This window comes from Ornithodoros turicata, chromosome 3, assembly GCF_037126465.1.
Source record: "Ornithodoros turicata isolate Travis chromosome 3, ASM3712646v1, whole genome shotgun sequence".
In the NCBI taxonomy this organism is placed as follows: Eukaryota; Metazoa; Arthropoda; class Arachnida; order Ixodida; family Argasidae; genus Ornithodoros; species Ornithodoros turicata.
The window spans coordinates 69,004,498-69,029,411 of NC_088203.1; the positions used below are offsets into that span (position 1 = coordinate 69,004,498).

At 44.8% G+C, this 24,914-nt stretch overlaps 1 protein-coding gene across 4 annotated transcripts in view; it reads right to left on the reverse strand.

The window, feature by feature from the left end:
- LOC135387255 (sperm-specific sodium:proton exchanger-like) overlaps window positions 1-23,068 on the reverse strand; it is a 199,469-nt gene extending 176,401 nt beyond the window's left edge. For 3 of the 4 annotated variants that reach the window (XM_064616541.1, XM_064616543.1, XM_064616540.1), the window contains exons 1-3: window positions 22,915-23,068; window positions 11,806-11,867; window positions 5,127-5,381 (exon numbers count right to left, since the gene is read on the reverse strand). In XM_064616541.1, coding sequence (XP_064472611.1) covers window positions 5,127-5,381; window positions 11,806-11,866 — 316 coding nt within the window. In that variant the 5' untranslated portion in view covers window position 11,867; window positions 22,915-23,068. The remainder of the gene's footprint in view (window positions 1-5,126; window positions 5,382-11,805; window positions 11,868-22,914) is intronic. The other variant, XM_064616542.1, reaches the window with a different exon arrangement.
- Between the last annotated feature and the right edge of the window lie 1,846 nt (window positions 23,069-24,914).

The following is a 24,914-nucleotide window of genomic DNA, read 5'->3' on the forward strand; positions in this document are numbered from 1 at the left end:
AGCGTTGTTTAGTGAATACATGCAGTATTAGTAATTTGTAGACACGGTTATACGTCTAGTAATGCTACTGCACGAATTTTGGCCCCCGGATTTGTCAAAAGATTTGATAAATCCGGATTTAAAAGCGGATTTGATATAGGTCCAGAAAAACAAATCCGGATTTAAAAGGATTTGATTTAACGTGTCAAAATTAAATCCGGACTTGATTTGGATTTGATTTACTACCTTCAGAAAAAATGCGGATTTCATTTAAATCCGATTTGGGCGGCCAAATCCGCAACACTGCTCCCTACTCAAGAAACTTCAGTGCGCACGCCTTCTGCGGTCACCCTCACCGCCAACACTGTTACAAGGGAAGCCATCTGTATCTTCTGTTGTTTCAAGCAGCATTCTGTGGACCCCTGCTCCACAGCGCTCTCACCGACGGAAAAATTCTTAAAACTCAGGAAGGCAGGGTGTTGTTTTCGCTATGGAAGGCGGTACCATATGGCGAAAATGTGCAGATATTCGTCTAAGCTGATCTGTGGAGTCTGCGGAGGAAAACACCTTACTACGCTTTCCTGCAGAGAAGCCACTCCTGCGACCACAAGCGTCTTGATTAGCAAAAACTCTTCCTCACAAGGACTCCAACCTGCAGCCTCCTTATGTGATATCGCCTCCAGCGCTGCATCCCTGCTGGCCCCATTCGTAACTCCGGATCTTCCCGTAAACGTTTCCGCCATCAGCACTAGCGCCGTCCTGATATTGCAGACAGCAAGGGTTTATGCTCAAGGTTGTGACCCAGCTTCGCAGCAGTTGGTACGAATCCTCTCGGATGGCGGAAGTCAAAGATCGTTCATTCGACGCGACGTTCCTCGGAGGCTTCGATGCGCTTCTGCAGGCTTCGAGAATCTCACTGTGTTTGCCTTCGGCCACAAGACTACGGCACAGGCTCCCCGAAGACGGGTCCAAGTCCAATGCAATTGAAGTGGAGGCCCTCGAATTTGACGATCTATGCTCAGGCTCCCTTCCTGTGCCCGCCGACTGTTCGGCCTACCTGCTTCTCGTTAATCAGCTGCCCATTACAGACGATCCAACTAAGATACTCGACGTGCCAGGCATCTCATTCCTCCTCGGAGCGGACTGACAGATAGTATCCGGAAGAGTGAACAAGCTTCACGGCAGTCTTGCAGCTGTGGAAACGATGTTTGGGTGGACGCTGCACGGGTCTTTCCAACGTGATCTACGTTGTACGAACGTTGCGACTATGCATGTATATACGGCTCAGGATGACCATAGTCTTGCGACAAACCTAGAAAGGTTCTGGAACTTCGAGCATCTGGGAGTCACGAACCCTCCCATCTCACGGTCGGACGAAGTTCAGCGTCACCCAGTGCTTGAGCAATTCCGCAGTTCGGTGTACATGAAGGATCAGAGGTACGTTGTTCGGCTGCCATGGAGGTCTGACGGCGTTCAGCTCGGAGACAATCGCACTCTGGCAAGACAGCGCTTCAACAGGCTCACACGGAGTCTTTTCAAGAACCCTGATCTCCTCGCGGAGTATGACCAGACCATGAGGCAATATCTGGAGAATGATCACGCCGAGGCCGTGCTTCGCGACGAAGTTGCAAACACTGGCCAGTACGATATGCCTCATCGCGCCGCAATACGCCGGGAAAGAGAAACGACGAAAGTCCGCACCGTGTTTGATATTTCCTCCATGAAGCCTGGTCCAACAGTCATTGAACGGGCTCCTGGAACCAGGTCGTAACCTCAACCCATCAATCCTGACACTTTTTTTTGCTTTCTGCACGTGGAAGATCGCTTTGACAGCCGCTATTGAGAAAGCATTCTTACAAATACTCACGGACCCTTTCTACAGGGATTGCCTTCGTTTCTTTTGGTATGAGTATCTTCCCACAAGCATGGACGATCTTCCTCCACTCCAAATGTGGCGCATGACACGAGTGCCCTTCGGTGCCACATCCAGCCCATTCTTGTTGCCGGCTACAATTCGACATCATCTTTACAATCAGATACCGCACTATCCTGAAACGGGGCATCTTCTACCTGATCAGTTCTGTGTCGATGACCTCATACCACATGGAACAACAACATGGAAGATGTGGTTTCCCTTTACCAGGAAACACTGCTGATTTTCAACGCCGCTAGCATGCGAGTACACAAATGGACGTCTAATGCGCACGAGATGCGAGAAAGGTTCCTTCGGGACGGCGTTGCTAGCCCTGAAAGTACGCCGCTTCCCACGAAGGGTGTACTCGGACTGAGCTGGTGGAGACATAATGACACAATTGCTTGCTCTCCCACATCACTCCTGGACTTCCTCAAGCGTCCAGCAAGCACCAAGCGTGGCGTCCTCCAGCTTGTATCTCGGCTGTACGATCCATTTGGCATGCTATCACCCTTCGTAGTATCTGGCAAGATTTTGTTCCAACAACTATGGTTACGCGGCCTAGGGTGGGACGAGCCGCTCTCCTCAGAGCACGCCTTTAAGTGGCAAGCTTGGTGCGATGGCATACCGGCTATGGCTGAAGTTCGCTTACCTCAACTCTTGTATGCATGCCCGTGCATCAATCCCGATCACCTGTCATTCCACGTCTTTTGCGACGCAAGTCTACAAGCTTACGGTGCTTACTCAGAGAGCATGCCACAAGTGAAGTTCGTAATCGCGAAGGCTCGAGTAGCTCCGTTGGAGAGACACACTCCCCAGACTCCTGTGTTGGTTTTCACATAATAGCTGCGCTGGTGGCATCACGGCTCCTCAGTTCGGTCAAGACGGCGCTCTCTCTGCAGGATGTAAAGTGTCATGCTTGGCCAGATTCCATGATCGTGCTTTGTTTGTTGGATAAGATCACAGACCAGTCGCTTGAATCCTTTCGTTTGCCAATCGAGTCAGTGAGATTCATAAGAGCAGGGATCCTGACCAATGGTGTCACTGTCCTGGAGACCAAAACCCTGCGGACCTCCTCATGCGTGATCTCGCAGCACCTCATCTGCTGAACCGCATACTTTGGTGGTCAGGACCTCCCTGGCTTCCGCATGAAGAGGCACAGTGGTCCTCAGAATGCTTGCCGTCCAAGCCGCAGAAATGCCCAGAAGCTAGATGTCCCGAACCGCATACGGTACAGTTCCACACAGCCACCGCTGCGGCGTTGACCGTCCTTCCCCGTGCCATCTTAGACTTGGAAGACTACAGCTCCTTTCACCGTGTGCTAACAATTACCGCCTGGATCATCTGGTTTGCACCACAATGCTCAACGACCAGCTTCTCGAGTACGTCAACACCTTTCGGCCCAAGAACTTCTCGAAGCAGAATTGTATTGGATTAAAGTCGTGCAGCAAGAGACGTTTGGCTCTAACACGAAGCACGCAGAGCTAAGGAACCTAACAACGCTGCGCGGAGAGGACGGCCACTCCGACTTCAGACTCGTCTTCAGTTCAGCGCATTGCATCGTGAAGCCATGTACCCAGCTGTTCTACCCAGTTAACATCGATTTACGTGGTTGCTAATCACTAGCATTCATGTTTTACAACTTAATGCTGGAGTCCGCGATACACTAGCTGAGTTGCGCGAACGCAACTGGGTTGTTAGAGGTCGGCAAGCGGTTAAACGAGTCATCTACTCCTGCGTCACATGCCGAAGGTATAGCATTAGGCCCTGCACCCAGAAGACTGCGCCCCTTCCTAGACCGTGTAACGCGCTCGAACCCATTCGAAGTCTTGTGTGTTGACTTTGCAGGACCACTGTATTACTATCACGCAACCGACACCGCTTGCAAATGTTCTTTGTTCTCTTTACATGCGCTGTAACCAGAGCAGTTCACCTTGAGCTGGCCACCTCAATGTCTACTGAAAGCTTCCTCCAGGCTTTTTCCCCGATTTATCGCTCGACGGTCCATTCCAAGGGTTATATACTCGGACAATTTCCGCACTTTCAAGCGTGCCTCACAGGACATTCGACGACTTTCATCTGTTATTGATTCAGAGGACCTTCAACGATACTGTGACACCCATCACATATCTTGGAGATTCATCGCAGACAGAGCGGCTTGGTGGGGAGGCTTTTGGGAAAGGCTCGTTCGATCTGCCAAGTCGTCCCTGCGTAAAGTACTTGGACGATGGTGCCTCTCCTACGCGGGCTAGACTACAATCATACTAAACTCTCGTCCTCTGACCTATTTGTCTGATGATCCGACCGACCTTTCAGTTCTAACTCCCGCACATTTCCTTGTCGGAAGGTGGCAGACGGTTTTGCCTGGTGTGCAAGAGAATGTGCACCGTGCAAGAGGACGAGGCCGGCCACTCTCGAGCGCATATGCTTGACGCTTTATCTGAAAGGCAAGCCATTTTGCAGGAGCTATGGAGCAGGTGGCAAACGGAGTGCATCGTTGAGCTTCCCTCGGCTAATCGCCTGCAGTGTACGGTATCGAATACACCTTCTGTTAACGACTTAGTACTCCTGTCTTCACCTCCTAGGCCCTGTGCTTCGAGTGTCACCTGGCCACTTGCACGGGTTGTGGCACTTTTTCCTGGTCGGGACGGTTGTCGAGCGAGCATGCAGCGTCAGGCTACCGGACGGAGCGGTTATCCGACGTCCTGTCCAGCATCTCCACAAGCTGGAGCTCTAGAACTGGCCATCATCTTCAACACCCTGCGTCCTGGACCAGGCCGACCCCGGAGTATATTGGGAAAAGGCGAAGCGGTAGCGGCGGTGGCATGAGTCAGTGGGGCACGGGCTAGTGCGGACTGTTCTTTTGTATTCGTTAGTTTATCCAGTTCGGTTCATAAACCTTTGTCCTCTTACGGTCTGGTGACTTGGATCTCTGATATATTGTACAATGTTATTTTATTATTAACCTAATTGATAACGTTATTGATTAAAAGTTTATACGCCCAATACCTCGCATACGTCTCCAACGGGGAGTGCACTCGATTTGCTGTTTCATTGCTTTTTCTTTTTTCATTTCCCTGTACTAGTATGTCTCATAATAGTTGACGTCCTCGTCCCTGTACATCATTCTAGTACGTTTTGGAACGTCATGCCTGGCAACGGGGTTTATTGTACGCACTCATGTCTGTGGCGTCCACTTAACGGACAGTACTATGAAGTAAAAGGTATTCCTCACCAACTCCAACGACACCAAGGATGCAGCACTGCCAGAAGCACTGCTGGAAGAGGTGGTAGCGAATGTTGAAGGAAACGGCGAACGTAAGCACAGGCATGTACAGGAAGAGCATCTCGTTGATATGAGAGTCTGTTATCGCCAAAAATTTTTCCTTCACTTTATACTTGTTGACGGCCATACCAACGAAAAATCCCCAGGAAGCGATTACTGCAAGCACTGGGACGTTCACCACGCCTTTCGATATCCGCAGCATGGCTGCAAAGAAGGAATGTGTAAGCCGTGACTGTCCACAGACAATACGTGAAGGACACAATCTGTACACTAGTTTCGCAGGGATGGCAGGTATTGTTAGCTGAGGAAACATCGCGTCACGCCCTTCAAGTTCGTACGATGGTGCAGATGTGATGTTGCATGCAGCACAACTACTTAGCGGCATTAAAATACCATGAAGCAAACACTGTGTCAACGACAAACTTAGTGCACTTAACGAAAAGGATCCGGCTGCTATAGAACAGTACCTCCATTCAGCACCGTTTTCATCGAATGCTGATAAATGAATAGTTTCCTTGGTTTTTTGTTGCAGTCCACCGGTTTGGTACTGTTCCAAAGGATCGAGGGCGGAAAGTCAACGGCGACGGTTATGGCTAGTGTTTTGGTTTTCACTATTTGGTATTTACCAATAATATTTGGAATTTGGTATTAACAAGTTTTTCATATGACCGGTGAAAAGACGAGAGGGGCCGGCGAGAGGGGACAGTGACCCGCACGCGAGGACTCCTTGTAATGTCAAGCGCGCAAAAGTGACACGAACCGCTAAAAGGGGCAGTGCCAGTACTCGGCCATGCCACGCTCTATACATGCCTTCCTGCACCTCTTCCGGTTTGTTGCCAAAACGACATCCGGTTTCGCAGCAAACACGCTCTGCGCCAACCACTATGCAGATTGATACAGTTACCCGTTCTGATTTGAGGAGAGAGAGGGCCGTATAAGCATTTTCATGGCAATTCAAATTGCCACAAAGAGGTGTACGCCTCCCATTTTCACGATTCACGAGAGCAGACGACCACGTGCAGACGATCTGGCGTATAGATTCGTAGCGGAAGAGCACTTTCATTGGTTCATCTGCAGTTGACGCTTCCGGAATCGCGGACGCTGGGCGAAAATATCTGGCATGGGCAGATCGGCGGCGGACGCTCACATTTTTGACGCCTCGCGCAGGGCGTCCGACGCTGAGCGAAGTTCGCAGCTTTTTCGCTGTACATTCGCTCCATGGAGGTTGCCCCTTAAGCGTGTACCTACACTTCTATAACTGCCTTTACAGGGACCGATATGAAAGCAACCGAAATGAAGTCGACTAATCGCCATACTGATCTAGGGAACGACTACAACGTCGAATTAAAATCAAATTAATATGATTCAAAAAAGACACTTGCGTATAGTTGCTGGTCTGTCCTACACAGATCATGCAGAGTTCCTTTTTCATAAGCATGAGATATTAAAACTAAATTCTTTGTACAAATATCGCGTATCACAGTTTTACAAAACGATGGCAAGGACAAACAATCAACACTTAAGCATTATTTCGATGGTTCAGTATAGATATACGTACCCTCTAAGAACTGCCTGAAAATTTCGCCTGTCGTTTAGTAGAACAAATTACGGTATACAATCAATCACTCGTCAGCTTCCTATGTTGGCTTTTATTGATATTTATACAGGGTGTTCCATTTAAGGTTGACCCCACCTTTAAAAAATAATGAATCATCGCAGAAGAATGAAACCAAGTACATAGCGTTACCAGTGACCTGGAGCATTTAATAGTATTTTTTGTCGCGCGATTAACTGATTAAGTAATTAATTTAATTTTCTAACTTTTTAATTAGGAGGATCACACCGGAGATGTCAACTGTGAAGCTGTGGGCGTTGACATGAGAAAGCGAATGCAGTGTGTTGCAACTCTCTAGCTCATACGAGTCTTTTTTTTCCGGGCCAGCAGAAAGGGCCCGGAGTTCCGAAACTACGACGGAATCAGTTTCCGTCGCGCGAAAAGAGCGCTTGATTGCAGCGCTTTCTCACGGCCGCTTGACGAACAAGCATTGATGTCGTCCGTCCCGCCAATGCTGTTATCTGTCACGAGTGCGGGGACACCAGCGAGGTCACTGCGGCGCTTTATCTCTTGATTCTTTGTTTTTTAGTCGTGAAGCGACACAAAACACGGGAAGCGGAAGATATCTGCTCACGGCTTACCTTGAACCACGAGCGCGAGATTATTAAATCAATAAGAAAGAAAGAAAAGCTGTGGGCTATGAAATTTATGAAGCCGCTCTTTTACACCTTTTCATTCGCACCCACTCTCTGCGTTGTAGCACAAGTTATGTCTTTTCCAACGAAGAGACACAACGAAGTGCTACAACGCAGAGAGTGGGTGCAAATGAAAAGGTGTAAAAGACAAAAGACGTGCTAGACAAAAGACAAGACAAAAGAAGTGCTACAACGCAGAGAGTGGGTGCAAATGAAATGGTGTAAAAGAGCGGCTTCATAAATTTCATAGCCCACAGCTTTTCTTTCTTTCTTATCGATTTAATAATCTCGCGCTCGTGGTTCAAGGTAAGCCGTGAGCAGATATCTTCCGCTTCCCGTGTTTTGTGTCGCTTCACGCCTAAAACACAAAGAATCAAGAGATAAAGCGCCGCAGTGACCTCGCTGGTGTACCCCGCACCCGTGACAGATAACAGCATTGGCGGACTGGGACGACATCATTGCTTGTTCGTCAAGCGGCCGTGAGAAAGCGTTGCAATCAAGCGCTCTTTTCGCGCGACGGAAACTGATTCCGTCGTAGTTTCAGAACTCCGGGCCCTTTCTGCTGGCCCGGGAAAAAAAAGACTCGTATGAGCTAGAGAGTTGCAACACACTGCATTCGCTTTCTCATGTCAACGCCCACAACTTCACAGTTGACATCTCCGGTGTGATCCGCCTAATTAAAAAGTTTATTAATTAATTAATCAGTTAATTGCGCGACAAAAATACTATTAAATGCTCCAGGTCACTGGTAACACTATGCACTTGGTTTCATTCTTCTGCGATGATTCATTATTTTTTAAAGGTGGGGTCAATCTTAAATGGAACACCCTGTATATTTGCTTTGTCAAATTATAATATTAAAAAAATATTTTTTTCTGGTTGCACGGTGTATTTTGTTGTCAAAATTGCTGTACGGATTTTTTAAGGTTCTATACACGCAAAAATGGAGCTCTGTGAGGGAGAGAAACTTCCCAGTAACAATAGACATTTCTAATGACTACAACATGACAGTATTGCAACCTGTCAGAAGGTCAGGTGTCTATTGTATAGTTCTACGGGGTGTCCCGGAAAACGTGTCCTTGAATTTTAATAGAAAAACTATGCCACATAGAATCATGCGGTCAACGGCATTTGTTCTTACTAGGTTTTCGCCGCCTCCTGATATGCATGTCATGTAACGTAAGTTTAATTATGTACATTTTGCGAGCTTAACTCGGAAATTTGCCAAGTTAAGGTCACTTTTTCATCCCAACAATGTGAAGAGCGTGCCCAATTTACTCAAATTAATGATAATTGACACGGATATTGAGGAGGTATCGTATCGGAAAAATAGCCGAAAATCATGCTCTCCGGAGCTCTCATAGGATAGTGCGCGACGAATTTTTCAGCGCAATCATTGTCAGTGCGGCGAAAGGAGGTAGAAATCCCAGCCCACCATCGGCATGGTAGAAATAATTACCACAGACATGGCTTATCGCGTCCGGCTTCGGCTGGGACCATGCCTTCCCTCTCCCAATTTCAGGAAATGATAATTTTCTACTATCACTCTGGGGGCTGGGTTTCCAACCTCCTTTCGTCGGACTGAGAGCGATTGCGCTCAAAATGTCGTCGAGCGTTATACTCAAGTGCTCCGAGAAGCATGATGTTTGGCTCTTTCTTCCGATAGAATAGATCCTGAATATCACTGTAGATTATCATGAATTTGAGTAAATTCGGCACCCTCTTCATGTTGGTGGGGTTAAAAAGTGGCATTTACTTGGGAAATGGGCATTTATTTGGGACGTGCACATCAGGAGGTGGCAATAACCTAGTAAGAACAAATGCCATTGACCGTATGACTCAAGGTGGCGTAGTTTTTTTTAATATTATTATTATTATTAGAATTCAATGACAGGTTTCCTGGGACACCCTGTAGATGCACCTATGTACTATGAACACGTAATCCAATTGAAACTTCCATCATTATGCATTTGCTTTTCGACTATTTCCGCCTTGTTGTCAAAGATAATCGACATCATAGCTGTCTCACGACGTAAAGCTACGAATAATTATTAAAGGTATTTTCCAAGATATATTCGCAGGAGACCACCCTTTCGAGCTTTCTAAAACTTTGGCTGTTTCACTCCAAATTTTAGAAGAAAACTCATCATGGACGAAGCCTGTCCATGATGGAGTTCGTCCCCGTCCTGAGCTGCAGTTGCGCGAGCTTATCACTGGAAGATATAGTCGCCGAATCTGAACCTCTAATTATGGCTACGTACCACGCTGCTTGCCTGGCGCGCCGCCTGCCACCCACACGGGGGGGGGGGGGGGGTCCCCGAAATCCACCATTTAGAATAAACGCTTAAGAATAAAACATTCAAGAATAATCCGCTTAAAAAATACACGGTTAAAAATAGATCTCCTAAAACAAACCGCTTACTATCCCCGCTTAGAGATCACCGTTTAATAATCCACCATTAAAAATAAACTGTTTCAAAATCCCCTCACCATCTAGCACGGTGGCGGACTGATCGCAATTTGCGCCGGGTTAGATCAGGTTGTGTTAGGTTAGGTTAGTTTGGTTTCGGTTAGTTTGGAATAGTTTAGGATAGTTTGGTCCTGTTAGTCCTGTGCTTGCAGTTCACCTTGATTTGGGCCGTACCACATGGCTCTGGCAACTGTAGGGTGGATTTGGGGGGATTTTGAAACGATTTATTTTTAACGATATATTCTTAACCGTGGATTGCTTAGCGTTTTTATTTAAGCGGGGATATTTCGGCGATTATTTTTGTGCGTTGATTTTTAAGCGTATATTCTGGGAGATATATTTTTAATAGTGGGTACTTACGCGTTTATTTTTGAAATAGTTTTAAAAGTTTCAAACAGGATACACCCCTTACACGTCCCTACGCTCCTTCTTGGAAGTATTGTACGTCCACTAGGCGCTTCCTAAGAAAGCTCTTCCATGACAGCCGAAAGCCTACGCGTCAGCCTCAGATCGCCGTTTCAAATCAGTGTCGGTCGGAACATCATACCTCTTCAGCACCGGGAATCTGCAGACAATCATGACAGCCAGCACTATAGGAGGCATCCTTATCGGCACCTTAACGACCACAAGACCTCTGACACTGACACGTGGGACCTCTGATACTTGGGACATGCGTCGAAATACTTATGGAATAGGGAAAGTTAAGGATATTCCGACTAAATAGAAAACCGTGGGACCCCTTTATCAATCGCTAGTGCAACTACCGCCACTACATGTTACCCATCACGTGATTTTTCATTTTATATTCGTTGTAATGTTTTTTATTGCACAGCCCCAGGCAATGGAAATGTTTGTTTTGTACCACAATATGGATACCTGTTCCTGTCTATAGGATGCCGCACTCTGTCGATGAGATGCACTGTACACAGTAAATCACTTTACACTTTTATTTCTTCAAATAAAAACACTATTTCCTGTTCCGCAAAGGGTGCAAGAAGAGCATTACTAAAGGTGTAATATCGACATACACCACGTTTTATCCAATGTCGATCATTAAGGGTGTAAAGTGGGGTGTTGAAGCAGGTGTTTACCGTCTAATACACCTTTTTACACCTATTTGAATTGGGAATATGGTGTTAAAAATGGTGTTTTATTTCGTGAGAGAAAAGTTATGCCGGTTTCACAGCTCCGCTGAACAAGTAATGACATTATAGACGATAACCTGAGTTAAAAACACCTGATAACCTGAGTAAAAAAGTATTTGGCAGGGAAAGACATTAGGTATTTAGTTGATATCTTTGACTCGTTGCAAGCGTGGGTGTTCATTGGAAAAACACATTCCCGTCACCACGTGTAACGAACGTGCCCCCAACAAATTTCGAATTGTATTTCACTATATAGTCCATCCGACACGCCAATATAGGCTACTGAGGATACCCGAGGTCTCTTCAAGCCTCGGTACTGACGTTGGTCTCAGTGTTACCAAGCTAACGAGGCGTGCCTGCGATGCATTGCGCTCCGGTTTATGTTCTAGGATGGAACCACTGCTGGAAGTCTGCCGTGTTCAGGGAGGTGCTTGCCATAGAAGCAAGAACGTCGAACTGTGTGTCTCCGCCACTGGTCTCGGCATGCTGCCGCAAAAGCTTCTATTACACTAGCTATTTGCGAGGGAATATTTGCCAGCAAACAATTCCATCATGAAAGGTGTTTGCTATCTTGATGTCCTTTCAAGTGCCCCTCACTTTATGCACGGGTACCTATAGTCGTTCTCCGGGACATGTTAGCCGTGTACTTAGATCAAATATCAACATGACACATGTAGGACTCCACCACAATCTGGCATACCGCATATGGCCGAGCTTAGTTCATCTCCCAGAGAAGCACAAGCAGTGAGGGGAGTCGTCTTACCCGAAACCATGATGACGACGAGCACCAGAAGGATTCCGGCTTCACCGCCAAGGTCTGCCATTCTGTGCGAATTGAATACAGGCGTGTTTTGAATAAGGCAGTCTAAACGTGCAATTTTCGGAATGACCCTTACGTAAGCTACACACGCATAAATCACGTATACGTATATGCATAATAAATAATTCACTAACTGACTAAGCAACATTTAATACTACCAACATCTGTACTTCGCCTATTCTTCGCCGAACTAAACCTAATTTTGGATTACTTTGCTTCTCATGAGCTTCTGGCTGTCAACGATCTCTCTGCACTAGAACTTAATAGAAACTGTCGGTTTCCACACAGCTTTACTTCGGTGTAGCAATAATTACGTAATTTTGTTACTTCAATTGTTTTTCTATAATTGTTGAAGTAACGCATTACAACCAACCCCGCTTGAACAACGAATAACGCAATTTCGACCTTCATGAACACTTCTAACACTTTTAGATGTGAAGGGTTAAACCAGTCACGAAAATGTTGAAGTACCGATCTGCAGCTTGTTGCTTTTACTTGTAATACATATCGGCTTCACCAGCAAAGTTTGCCACCGTCCCTGTCGGTGGTGGTGGTAGTGGGGTGATGTAGAGGGAAGGTGCGGTCAGCCAGGCTGACTCTGAACAGTGGCGGCTCGTGCATCCAGGGGAGGGAGGAGTGGGGAGGGTGAAAGAGGGAGGGGAGAGTTGATTGTGGCACAGAAGGGGGAGGGGTGTGCTAACCCTCTTGGCCTGGGATTTGGGTAGTCCAAGAAGACTACCCACCACAAACAAAAAAAAAAAAACATGCGAGCATCCCACAGTAGTCTTCATTGGGATGCTCCCTGTACCACGGTAACCGCCAGGACTATTGGCGAAGTTACCCCACGACCAATCCACCGTCCCTCCGACGAAGTGAAAGAGAAGATCTACTACGGAATTTTTTATTGATTTGTGAATAAGTTTGTTTTTGCGAGCTACTCCTTGAAAGCGAAAGTATACTTTACTTAAAAAGTTCATGTTCTCCTTCGGGCGTGAAACACCTTCTGAACCTTCCTTAGTTTCTATTTCTTTCTTTTTCTTTTTGTTTCCTGGAAATGCCTTTAGAGTTCAAGAAATGTCTGTATTATCCACGGAATGCAGAACTAGAACTAGCAAGACCCGCCATACAATTCACTTAATCCCTTCATACGACTATCCTCAAAAGGTAGACCTGATACACCACTCGTATGCGTACTGACATGGTAGCAGAGGCCAACGAAACAGAGGAGGACAAACACAGCACTTGAGCGTCAAAAGGCTCAGTTGTATTTGTAAGGAATATAAAAGGCGGTTGGTGTCAGGGCAGCACCAGTGGGACTCCAATTTTGCAAGTATATCATCATCCTTACACTATACTATCATCGAACACGAACTTGGTAATACTAACGATGAAAGATGAAAGTCACTGAAAAGCTTAGCCAGCTGTAGGACTCGAACCCACATCTCATGTTGGTAATACTGTCTTCGCACCCTGCTCACGTAGGATTATGGTGCTCGCCGTGAGGCGACTCATTATTCCATTTCGCCATATCACCACCAGGATTGTGGTGGAGTGCCGCCCCTGACGATGAAACTCTCCACTCATACAGGGTGTCCCAGAAAACGTGTCATTGTATTATAATAAAAACCTAATGCACCAAGAATCATGCGGTTAACGGCATTTGTTCTTACTAGGTTTTTGCCACCTCATCATGTGAATGTCAGGTATCGTAACTTCAATTATAAAAATATTTGCTGAACTCGGAAATTTGCCACGTAAAGCTCACTTTTTTACCCCACCAATATGAGGAGCGTGCCGAATTCACTCAAATTCATGGTAATTGACAGTGATATTCACGAGCTATCCCATGGGAAAAAATAGCCGAACGTCATGCTTTTCGGAGTACCGGACCAAAACGCGCTACGACTTTTTGAGCGCAATCGCTGTCAGTGCGACGAAAGGAGGTTCCAAACCCACCCCACAGAGTGATAGTAGAAAAAGTTAGTTCCTCAAATTGGGAGAGGGAAAGAATGATCCCAGCGAAAGCCGGACGCGATAAGCCATGCCTGTGTTATCTCTTTCTGTGGTGCCGGTGTGGGCTGGGTTTCCAACCTCCTTTCGTCGGACTGACAACGATTGCGCTGAGAAATTCGTCGCGCGCTATCCTCTGGGAGCTCCGTAGAGCATGATGTTCGGCTATTTTTTCCGATGGGATAGCTACTGAATATCCCTGTCAACTATCACTAATTTGAGTAAATTAGACACTCTCTTCACATTGGTGGGGTAAAAAAGTGCCCTTTACTTGGCAAATTTCCGACTTCGGTTCGCAAAAATTTACATAAACTTACGTTACACGACATTCACATCAGGGGGTGGCAAAAACCTTGTAAAAACAAATGCCGTTGATTGCGTGATTCTAGGCTGTGTAGTTTTTATTATTATTATCATTATTATAATTCAATGACATGTTTTCTGAGACATCATGTATGATCACAAACTAAAGTGCGAAAAGGTGTAAAGCATGTTGGGAGGTACATTGAAACATGATGGAGACACGGACACAGTTAACGCTGTCTGTCTGTGTCCTATATCCGTGTCTCCGTCGCATTGCCGCATCATGTTTCAACAACCAAAAGAGTTGTTTATGATCCGCACAGGACAATGGGGAAATATAACGCCCTCTAAATATACATGCCCTCCCTACTACCCTCTAAATATACTCGCCCTCTAGCTTGTTTTAATCATACGCACATTCACATAGACGAATATACACACTACTTCCTGCTGTCATATATCCATGTCCCTACGCCGCTCATAGCCTCATTGCTTCGCGGAGCTATACACTCTTAAACCCGTACCTTTTATTGTGTATATAAACATGTATATATACATGTAACATGTAACTTCTGTATAGACGTAGATTTCGAGATTTCTTATAGGTTACACCACTGTAACGTATATTTAGAGGTTTAAAGCGACCAAGGTCATGCGAATAGAAGTTACATCTCGGAAAAAACAAAAACAGCTTGTTGTAACTTATAAATGTACCCTCTACTCCGACACTGTAACTTCTAAGCGAAATCTCCAACGATAATCTCTTTGTTAGTTTCTTATCGTTTGTTTTCCTTTTGTTTTTCAGCAAATGCCGCGTTTCAGCCTCCCATTCGAGACGACAGTTGCGAATCTACGCTGTTATTTTTTATCTGTTTCAGCGTCACCTATACGTCAACTACGTGTTATCAATGCTGTATGAACACAGATTATAAGTTCGCAGTCTGAAATACTGATAGTATGTTCCTTTCTAAAGGGTGGAAAACAATTGTCAATGCCGCAACCACCAAGATTTTCGATTTCGCTGCGTAGTCGAGCCTGGTCTAGGTCTATCCACACTGAGAGCGGTTTCCTTGAAACGCTTAACGCTCGTCGTCCGTCCGTTAACAAGTGTAATCTGTTTTAATCAGTGGTTTTCCTCGCGTTTATCATAGTATCGTCAGGAACAATGGAAAAGCTAGATGTCGCTAGCAAACAAGTATATTTACGGTGTTCTCAGGGGAAAGTGTAGTGAGTGCGAAGATTGCAAAGAATATATAACCGAAAACGAACGTCACCACTGCAGCCCTAATTCACACACTTCATACACTGGGTAAGTGTACATTTTGTGCTAGGTACGTGCGTCATTTTGATAGCAAGAGCTCTTAGCGCAGGTTTGTTGTGATTATGGCAAGCGTTTTGCGGTCCTGCATATGAACGCCACTTACGCTTGCTACTTTTCTGCTCTTACTTGGTCGCCAAGTCAATACACCGGCGTGCATTTTGCGAGCTGCGGATATATGCATCGAGATATATAATTCGCAGCTTCCTACTTGTTGTATTCTTACGATATTCTAAGACTCAATCGCGGAGTGAACGCCTTCCCGCATTTATGCTGCTTTGTACCTTGTGCTTTGTACGGATTTGAATGGTTCCGTAAATGTTACTCTCATTGCCCAAACTTTTGTTCCCAGGATCCCACATGCAGGTTCACATACCGTCACCAGCGCAATGCAGTACCTCACAAACTCGTCCCAGAGCGCCTCCAACGCTGATAACGCAGTAATGTAGTGTCTCCTGCGTTACTGTACACTCATATTCCTCAAGGTTGTGTGCGTTTTATGTAATACTGTATTGCCATTTGCGCTCGCCTCTGCAACATGAATGTGGAATAAATTTTTTTCTGCTGCAGTTCTCCATTTCGTTGGGTGTGTTCAGCTTAGCAAACATAGGTCAGTTGTTTTGACTCGCTAGCTTCCTCGCACTTTTATGCATTGCTTCTCACTTAGAAGATAGTTGTTTTTTCAACATACATGGTAAAGCGACCATGGTTTCTCCTCACAAAAGAATCGCACTTGTGCACAATGTGTCACCTCTCGACAGACTTCTGTTTTTGTAATATACATATGTTCAAGATCTCCTTTTCTGCTGGTTCATTTTGGTACCTTGGTGTGTTCTGTAAATGTCTGTCCATATCCCACGCACAGGGTGTTTGTTTTTATTCGCATCACACCAGCGCTCATTTGACAGGTGGGTTATGTTAATTTTCGCAAATTAACCCATCCGTAGTTACAAACATTTCCGACATTTCCTGACGCATGTGTTTGTAACTACGGATCGACTAATTAGCAAAGATTCACATAACCCACCTGCCAAATGAGCGCTACTCTGTTGCGAATAAAAATGAACATCCTGTATAAAAAGCCGCACGTTGGCGTAACCTTTACGGGCAGGTGCTGGATTGAAGGCCGTAACCTCTAATTAGTGGGTTTCCTTGTAACTTTTATAAAAGGTGTCACTCAGAGGGTACCTGGTAGCTTCTGAAATAGAGGGTAAAATATTGCGATTTTTTACCCTTTACTAAAGGGTACGGAGTTAAGAGTGTATACAGGGTGTCTCAGTTAAATCCCCGGGCTATATAATTCGCGAACGGGTGCACCAATCGAAGAACTTTCTTTTTTACAAGTATTTGTCGGATACCACCTACAAGCTGCGCACCGTGTGAATGAGTTGGAGGCGCTCATTATTTAAATAAAAATTCAAATGAGTTTCGTGAAAAACAACTTCTAAAGCAGGGTGCCGTCGACATTAAACTGGGTACTACCCCTTTTGGGACCTTCAGTGGACACCTTTTCGATAAAAATCTGCCACCGAAGCGGGTCATTTGTTGCACTAATTGGGTTCGGTTTACATATTAGATATAGATTAGATATATAGATATAGATTAGATATAGATTTTAATATCAATTTGCTAGAAAGTAGTGGAGTTAGTTTAATGTTTCAGAATTTGATTAATTCTTTAGGGTTTCAAAATGTTATTCAGAATCCGACTCGTATTACCACTGATTCTATAGCGCTAATAGATTTGTTTATTACGAATGAACCTCAGTCCATTTATCGTGCTGATACTCTAGTAGCTGACTACAGCGATCACTTGCCTGTATTTCTACTTGCGGAAAATGACCACCCCATTGTTTTCACTAATGAGATATTGACGTACCAATGTGTTAGTGATCACGCGCTGAACAGTTTCCGCGAAGAAATTTCTAAAGTCATTTGGAACTTTGTTTATGCTGAAGATGATCCTGCATATAATATGTTTCTAGACACGTTTATTTCTATTTATAAGCGGCATTTCGTTTACAAGGTGCTCAAAGCATCTAGACACATACGGAAACCATGGGTCACTAGTTCACACCTTCAGATGATACGAAAGAAAGGTCGCATGTACAAAAAATTCTTGAAAACGCGTGATCCCGAGAAGCTGCGTGACTTCAAGAGATACCGTAACATGTTAAATCTCGAGCTGCGGCGGGCCAGGCAAACTTACTATAGCAACATGTTTGACACTTCTTGCCTTAGCAACAGTCATACCCTGTGGAAGAGGATAGACATGGTGCTGCACCGTAAAAAGAACACACCACAGATAACAGACCTTTGTATTAACGGGAAGAATGTGTCTGGTTCAGCCCTAGCAGATCATTTCAATGATTATTTCGTGAACGCTGTATCTAGTAGAACGGCGGGACAGCCTCTCTGCTCACGGACAGTTGAACGAGTGAAAGATTCTTTTTTTCTCTGCCCAGTAAATGCAACCGATGTCTTATCTGCACTGTCTCAATTACGCAATAGTAAGAGTTGTGACATTTTTGGCATTCAGATAAGACCAGTTAAATACGTTGGCGATATAGTCGCGCCTGTGGTGGCGGATATCGTTAATAAATGCTTCTCGAGTGCTGTCTTTCCACAAAGGATGCAAATAGCGAAGGTGATAGCCATTCACAAGGGTGGAGAAAGGCAGCTATTAGGAAATTATCGGCCTATATCGCTTTTACCAGTTTTCTCCAAACTAGTGGAAAAGCTGATATTTATTCAGTTGGATTCCTTCTTCATAAAACATTCGGTTATAGTTGATTCACAGTATGGCTTTCGCAAAGGTCGATCCACAGAGCTCGCCTTACTAAGGCAAAAAGAAATTATTTTAACTGACTTTGAAAATAAGCGGTTAACATTAGGCGTATATGTAGATTTTAAAAAAGCTTTCGATTCTTTAAATCACAGTGTATTGTTAAAAAAATTGCACTCTTATGGTGTACGTGGTATCCCACTCACTCTAATAGAGTCGTATCTTGGCAGCCGAAGACAGTCGGTTGAAATTAATGGCCACTTATCTTCCGTTCTTGAGATCACTTCCGGCGTGCCTCAGGGCAGTATATTGGGGCCATTGTTATTTAATATTTACATTAATGATATTGTAAACATTTGCCCTCGTGCACATTTTGTAATTTACGCAGATGACGCCAGTCTTTTCTTTTCTGGCATTGATGCAGATGAAATATCCCGCACTGCAAATATGACACTCAAGACACTAGATGAGTGGTCACGCAATAACTGCCTACAGATTAATACAACAAAGACAAAGGGAGTTTTGTTCAGACCAAAGAACAAACGTGTCATAACAAATATTCCTTTGACTATATCTGGTGATGAAATAGAGCTAGTGAATAATGTCAAGATACTCGGTGTCTTTTTTCCCTATGACTTGAGCTGGGACTTACACGTCGATAAATTATCTAGTAAACTGTCGCAGGTGTCTGGTACTTTGTGGAAGTGCAGGGCAATACTACCTACGCAAGTTAAGCTACGCCTTTATAACGCGCTCTTCTCTTCTCTCCTTTGTTACGGACACTTGATTTGGGGAACGACCACAAAGGCGAACTTCAATAAACTGACATTAATCCAAAAACGAGCAGCTCGCGCCATTTGTAATGAACACTTCATTGCACATACCAAGCCAATTTTCCTTAAGTTGGGCATAATTTCAGTCACATATTTATATGAATACAGAGTCTTAGTAATGTTAAAATTTGGTCGTGCCGTTATTCACGAAATGCACACTTTGTCACACTTAACAAAGAATGACACTGTTGCTCGTACACGGGCTAGGGAAGTTTGGCTGACTCCGCGATGCCGAACGACATACGGAACACAAATGATACGCTATCAGTTACCAACGTTATTAAACAAATACTGTTACCTGTTCGAACATCCTGACTACAAAAAGCTCTCGAAAAAAGCTCTCCGTGCACACTACCTAAATATCCTTCAATCACATTAGAATTTTTTTATTACTCCTTTTCGCTTTTGGATTATTACGAGGGCATTTCTTGCGTTCTTCCGTTTTTTCTGATCGATCATCAAGTAGCTGTGTTTTTTGTTGCGAGTTCAAACCGTTATTGATGATGGGAGAGACATGAGTGTGTGTAATTACAGCAAAGCTGTTACTGTCTGTGCTATTGTGGTGCTTTTTGTAAGAGTGTTTACCAATTAATTTATTGATGCACGTAATCATGCCAGATGTGCTTATTTGGTTGTTGCTGAAGTGTCGCGTATGTGAATGCCAGTTATTTTCCTGTGTTTGGTATGTGTTAGCACTGCTATTGACGTCGCGGTCCCCAGGCGTTTTCAAGCTGCATCATGGCAGCTTTTTGTCTGGGACCACCGCCATCTCTTGATGGAAACGGAAATAAATAAATAAATAAAAAAAATAAAATATTTTTGTCGCAGCTGGTCGCGGTGAAGCGCAAAAGGACGCTCTTCCACTCCCTTGTCCGCCAATGCATTACGTGTTCTCGAGCTTACTTCGCAACGGGGAGCGCTGAAGAAAAAGTTTGGGCCAGTGCTGTGCTAGTGGAAAGCATGTGATATCAAGGTACTATGTGATAAACTGTGTTTCGTTCGTGCCGCCATAACAGAGAACGGGCGCATGTCAGTCAGATAAGCGGGGTGGGGGGCTGGCGAAGCCTGTCTGACGCTGTTACTTTTTCTTCAGCACTCCCCGTTGCGAAGTAAGCTCAAGAACACGTAATTCATTGGTGGATAAGGGAGTGGAAGAGCGTCCTTTTGCGCTTCACCGCGACGAGCCGCGACAAAAATATGTAAACCGAAACCAATTAATGACCGCAACAAACGACCCGCTTCGGCGGCAGACTTTTATCGAAAAGGTGTCCACTGAAGGTCCCAAAAGGGGTAGTACCCAATTTAATGCCGACGGCGCCCTGCTTTAGAGGTTATGTTTTACAGGAGACTCATTTGAATTTTTATTTAAATAATGAGCGCCCCCACTCATTCACACGAAGCGCAGCTTGTAGGTGGTATCGGATAGATACCTATAAAAAGTTCTTCAATTGGTGCACCCGTTAGTGTATTATTTAACCCGGTGATTTAACTGAGACACTTTGTACATACAGGGTGTTTCAAAAGACAAATCATTCGGACTTTATTAAAAAACGGGGCGATGGAAAAATACGGGGTAAACGGCATTTGTGTGGCAACTGAATTTGCCATCTTGCAAAAATATTTTAATTTGATTTTAATTAAAATAAATTGAATTTCTTTAATTGAACTCCACAATTTCTCAAGTCAACCTAACGTTTTTTTTACAGAATTAGAGAGCCCGTAGCGAACTTAGTCAGAACCACCAAGAAATCCGTTCGATATTGCAAAGGGAATTGCCCAAAAAAAGTCCCGAAGTTGAGGCTTCAGAGTTTCGGCTATTCAACAACGCACCAAATCAGTCGCAAAGATGCGCGGAGGGCAGGACATGTTCCTGCCCCCATGAAGCTAGAACAGTTTATCGCCGGACCGGCGTGCAGCACAAGACGCGCCGATAACAAGGCGGGTGACATTCCACCATACGTTGATAAGCGGTAAACAAAAATGATTCCGCCTCTTTTTTCCCGCCCTGTTTTTTTTTCGACCTTCTATCTTTCATGAGGGCAGGAGCAAGTCCTCCTCTCCACGAATCTTTGCGTCTGATTTCGTGCGCCGTTTAATTCCCGAAACTTTGAAGCCTCAATTTCGGGACTTTTTTTTTGGCAGTTCCATTTGCAATATCGAGCGGATTTCTTGGTGGATCTGACTAAGTTCGTTACGGACTCTCTAATTCTGTAAAAAAAAACGTTAGGTTGACTTGGGAAATTTTAGAGTTCAATTAAAGAAATTCAATTTATTTTAATTAAAATCAAATGAAAATATCTTTGCAAGATGGCAAATTCAGTTGTCAAACAAGTGCCGTTTACCCCGTATTTTTCCGTCGCCCCGTTTTTGTATAAAGTCCGAATGACACGTTTTTTGAAACACCCTGTATACAGGGTGTCCCAGAAAACGTGCCATTGAATTATAATAAAAAAAACTACACCACCTAGAGTCATGCGGTTAATGGCATTTGTTCTTACTGGGTTTTTGCCACCTCCTCATGCGAATGTTGTGCAACGTAAGTTTAATTATGAAATTTTTTTGCGAGCTTAAGTCGGAAATTTGCCTAGTAAAGGTCACTTTTTTACCCCACCAATGTGAAGAGCGTGTCTAATTTAGTCAAATTAATGATAATTGACAGGGATATTCAGGAGCTATCCCATCGGAAAAAATAGCCGAACATCATGCTCTACGGAGGTCGCATAGAATAGCGCACGTTGAATTTTTTAGCGCAATCTTTGTCAGTCCGACGAAAAGAGGTTGGAAACCCAGCCCTCCCCGACATCGCAGAAAGAGATAAAACAGGCACGGCTTATCACGTCTGACTTTCGCTGGGATAATGCTTTCCCTCTCCGAATTTTAGGAACTGTTACTTTTTCTACTATCACCCTGTGGGGGCTGGCTTCGGAAACTGCTTTCGTCGCGCTGAGAGCGATTGCGCGCTATTTTTCCCGATGGGATAGCTCGTGAATATCACTGGGAATTATCATGAATTTGAGTGAATTCGGCACGCTCTTCATATTGGTGGGGTAAAAAAGTGACCTTTACTTGGCAAATTTCCGAGTTCAGTTCGCAAATATTTACATAATTAAACTTGGAGTACATGACATTCACATTAGGAGGTGGCAAACACCTAATCAGAACAAATGCTATTGACCGCATGATTCTAGGTGGTGTAGTTCTTTTAATAATTAAATGACACATTTTCTGGGACACCCTGTATGTAAAACAAAACAGACGAATACAATGAAGCCGTGCGACATTCACTTCCGCTACTACGGCGTGATGGTGCTAACTGACCAGTAATAGGATGATCGTTTGTATGTTTATGAAGAGGGTCTACCGAGGAATGGTCTAAACGTAGCGTCTCACGCTATCTCGGTATCTGCTGTGTGACTATGATACAGATCAGCTGGCAGCTGTGGGCTACGTAAACGCAAATACGCGCTATTCTAGGAGCACAATTTGTTAGAATACACCCGTTACACAACGCGGAGTACGCTGTATTTGAAACCAATGTGGTACCAATATGGTACCATATGGTCCTTCCGAAACAGGCGAGGCAAATAGTGGAAGTGGGGAATCACTTGTTTTCACATAACATAAATTTGTACGTACATTGTGTGAAACATTGATACAGACGTAATATTGACGCGTGGTTGATAGGCGTCCTGCCACGTCGTAATGTAACGTGCATAAGACATTTAGCGTGACATGGGTGCCGCGTCCCAGCTGCTAACTACCCAGAGCGAACAAAAAGTATCCAGAAAGAAATGGGAAACGTACCTGTCTGCGAGCAGGAATAGAAGTTCAGTCTGTGCAACAAGTACCAAGCGAGCGACACATTGAACGGGGATAATTGCACTCCGGATAGGCGTGGGCCGCACAGAACGCCACTGTCACTTCTTCGTTTGCTACTTAGAACAACCACGTCGGCAGGCTTTTCCTCTACTTCTTCTTCTCGAAACACAAATGGAAACACTTGGAATACAACCATAGCAACCATGAAGCGGTCCAAAATACCCTTCAATACGAAGAACCCCGTGCGAACTGCTAACAACTGAGTTACGAATTGGCCTTATATACGCCAGTGCCCGTGTTTTAACCCTCAGTCTTTACCTATTACGACAAACAGGAAGGAAAGGGTGTTCAGGTACAACGTTTCTACAAGGAAACGTTCGCTCACCAGTTGACAAATGAAACAAAGGCGTTAAAAAGAAGACGTTGTTTGTTTGTTTGCTTATTTGTTTGTTGTTTGTAACGAAAAAAAAAGAGGAGACGTTGTGATGAACGCTTTCTGGCTCACTACAGTCACTGGTGCTGCACTTGTGGGCTGCTGTCTGTGCTTTTCTATGGTTTTCCTCAAACTCTGTCAGACATATGTCGGCACAGTTCCCTTAGAAGTCGCTACCAGGACGCACATTCCCCCAGAGCGCTAGTCGTAACGTTGCCCACCTCTGTGAGGCTCATAACGGCGAGCTCTTTCAGCACTACCACCAGCACCACCACTCTTGACCTTTCTGCAGTATTGACTTATAGACACTGAATAAGATCAGTAACTCTGTAACAATTCTGCAACGCGATGTGGTCAAGCATTGCGACTTGTCCCGTCCTCCAGGTAAATATAAAAGATAATCAAAAGAGCCGCTTACTCTATCGCACGTATATATTGATGATGCCCTTGATTACCTACAGGGAGCCAAATACTTTCCTTCCATTAATACGAGTTCTGGACACTGGAAAGTTGAAGTAGACCCTAAACATGCTGAAAAAACGCGTTTGTGACTTCGACGGACTGTATCAATTCAGGGTAATGCCGTAGCTTCTGAAACGCACGGGCGGCAACATTCGGACGCATGATCGACAATGTTCTCGGCACCATCATGTCCGTGGTGTCTCGTGTTTTCCTCAACCCTGGAAGATCACAACAGCCTCCCACGACAAGTCTTGTACTGCCATACCAGTCTCACCCTCATCCATAACTTTGGTTGCCGCCAACTAGTCGTCCCAAGCCAACTAGTTTGCTCGGAACCAATTCAACCTGATCTCATCCTAAGAAAACTGAAGTCGCACCAATTTTCAGCGACTGACGTTAGCAGACGCTGTTCGAAGTTTTCTTCGCCTTTGCTCCTGAGAGGTGAACCTCCTCAAAACCCCGGTTAAGCTATCGCAAATGGCACTGAGGATTATCTCGAGGATCCTGGACGTGTGCTACTGATGGTCTCGTATTGCTTCTCAGCACCGATTAAAAAACATCAATACACTTTCACACAACGGGAACTCAACATAATTTCAGATTCAACATATCACAGTTCATGAATCCGAATGAGGTGCATATGATGATGATAGAAGGGTCAATGTGGGCCAGTGGCCAGTCTATTGTCAGTCTCCAGGAGATGCCATAGACGGACAATGACAGATGTCGATCTATTTCCTTTCTATAGGAGGTTATCTATTGTCTGTTAGTGCCAATCTCACATTGACAGGCCAAAGAAAGGACACACCGTCATCCAAAAGATGTCTATAGACTTGAAACAGGCTATGTAATCAATAGTCCAAAGGAAGTCTATTGGGGAAATGGGACGTCCAAAAGATGTCAATAGATTCTTCAATTCAATTCTTTTTGTAAGAGATAACTTCGTCCCCTGCGCAACGCCATTTTGATCCTCATGCACCAGTTCATGAGCACACGGACTCCAGTTGTACAGGATAGGAAGCAATATTGAGGCAGCGTCCAGATGATAGTAAACACCCCGTTGCATTTGCCAGTCGCTGTTTAAATGCGG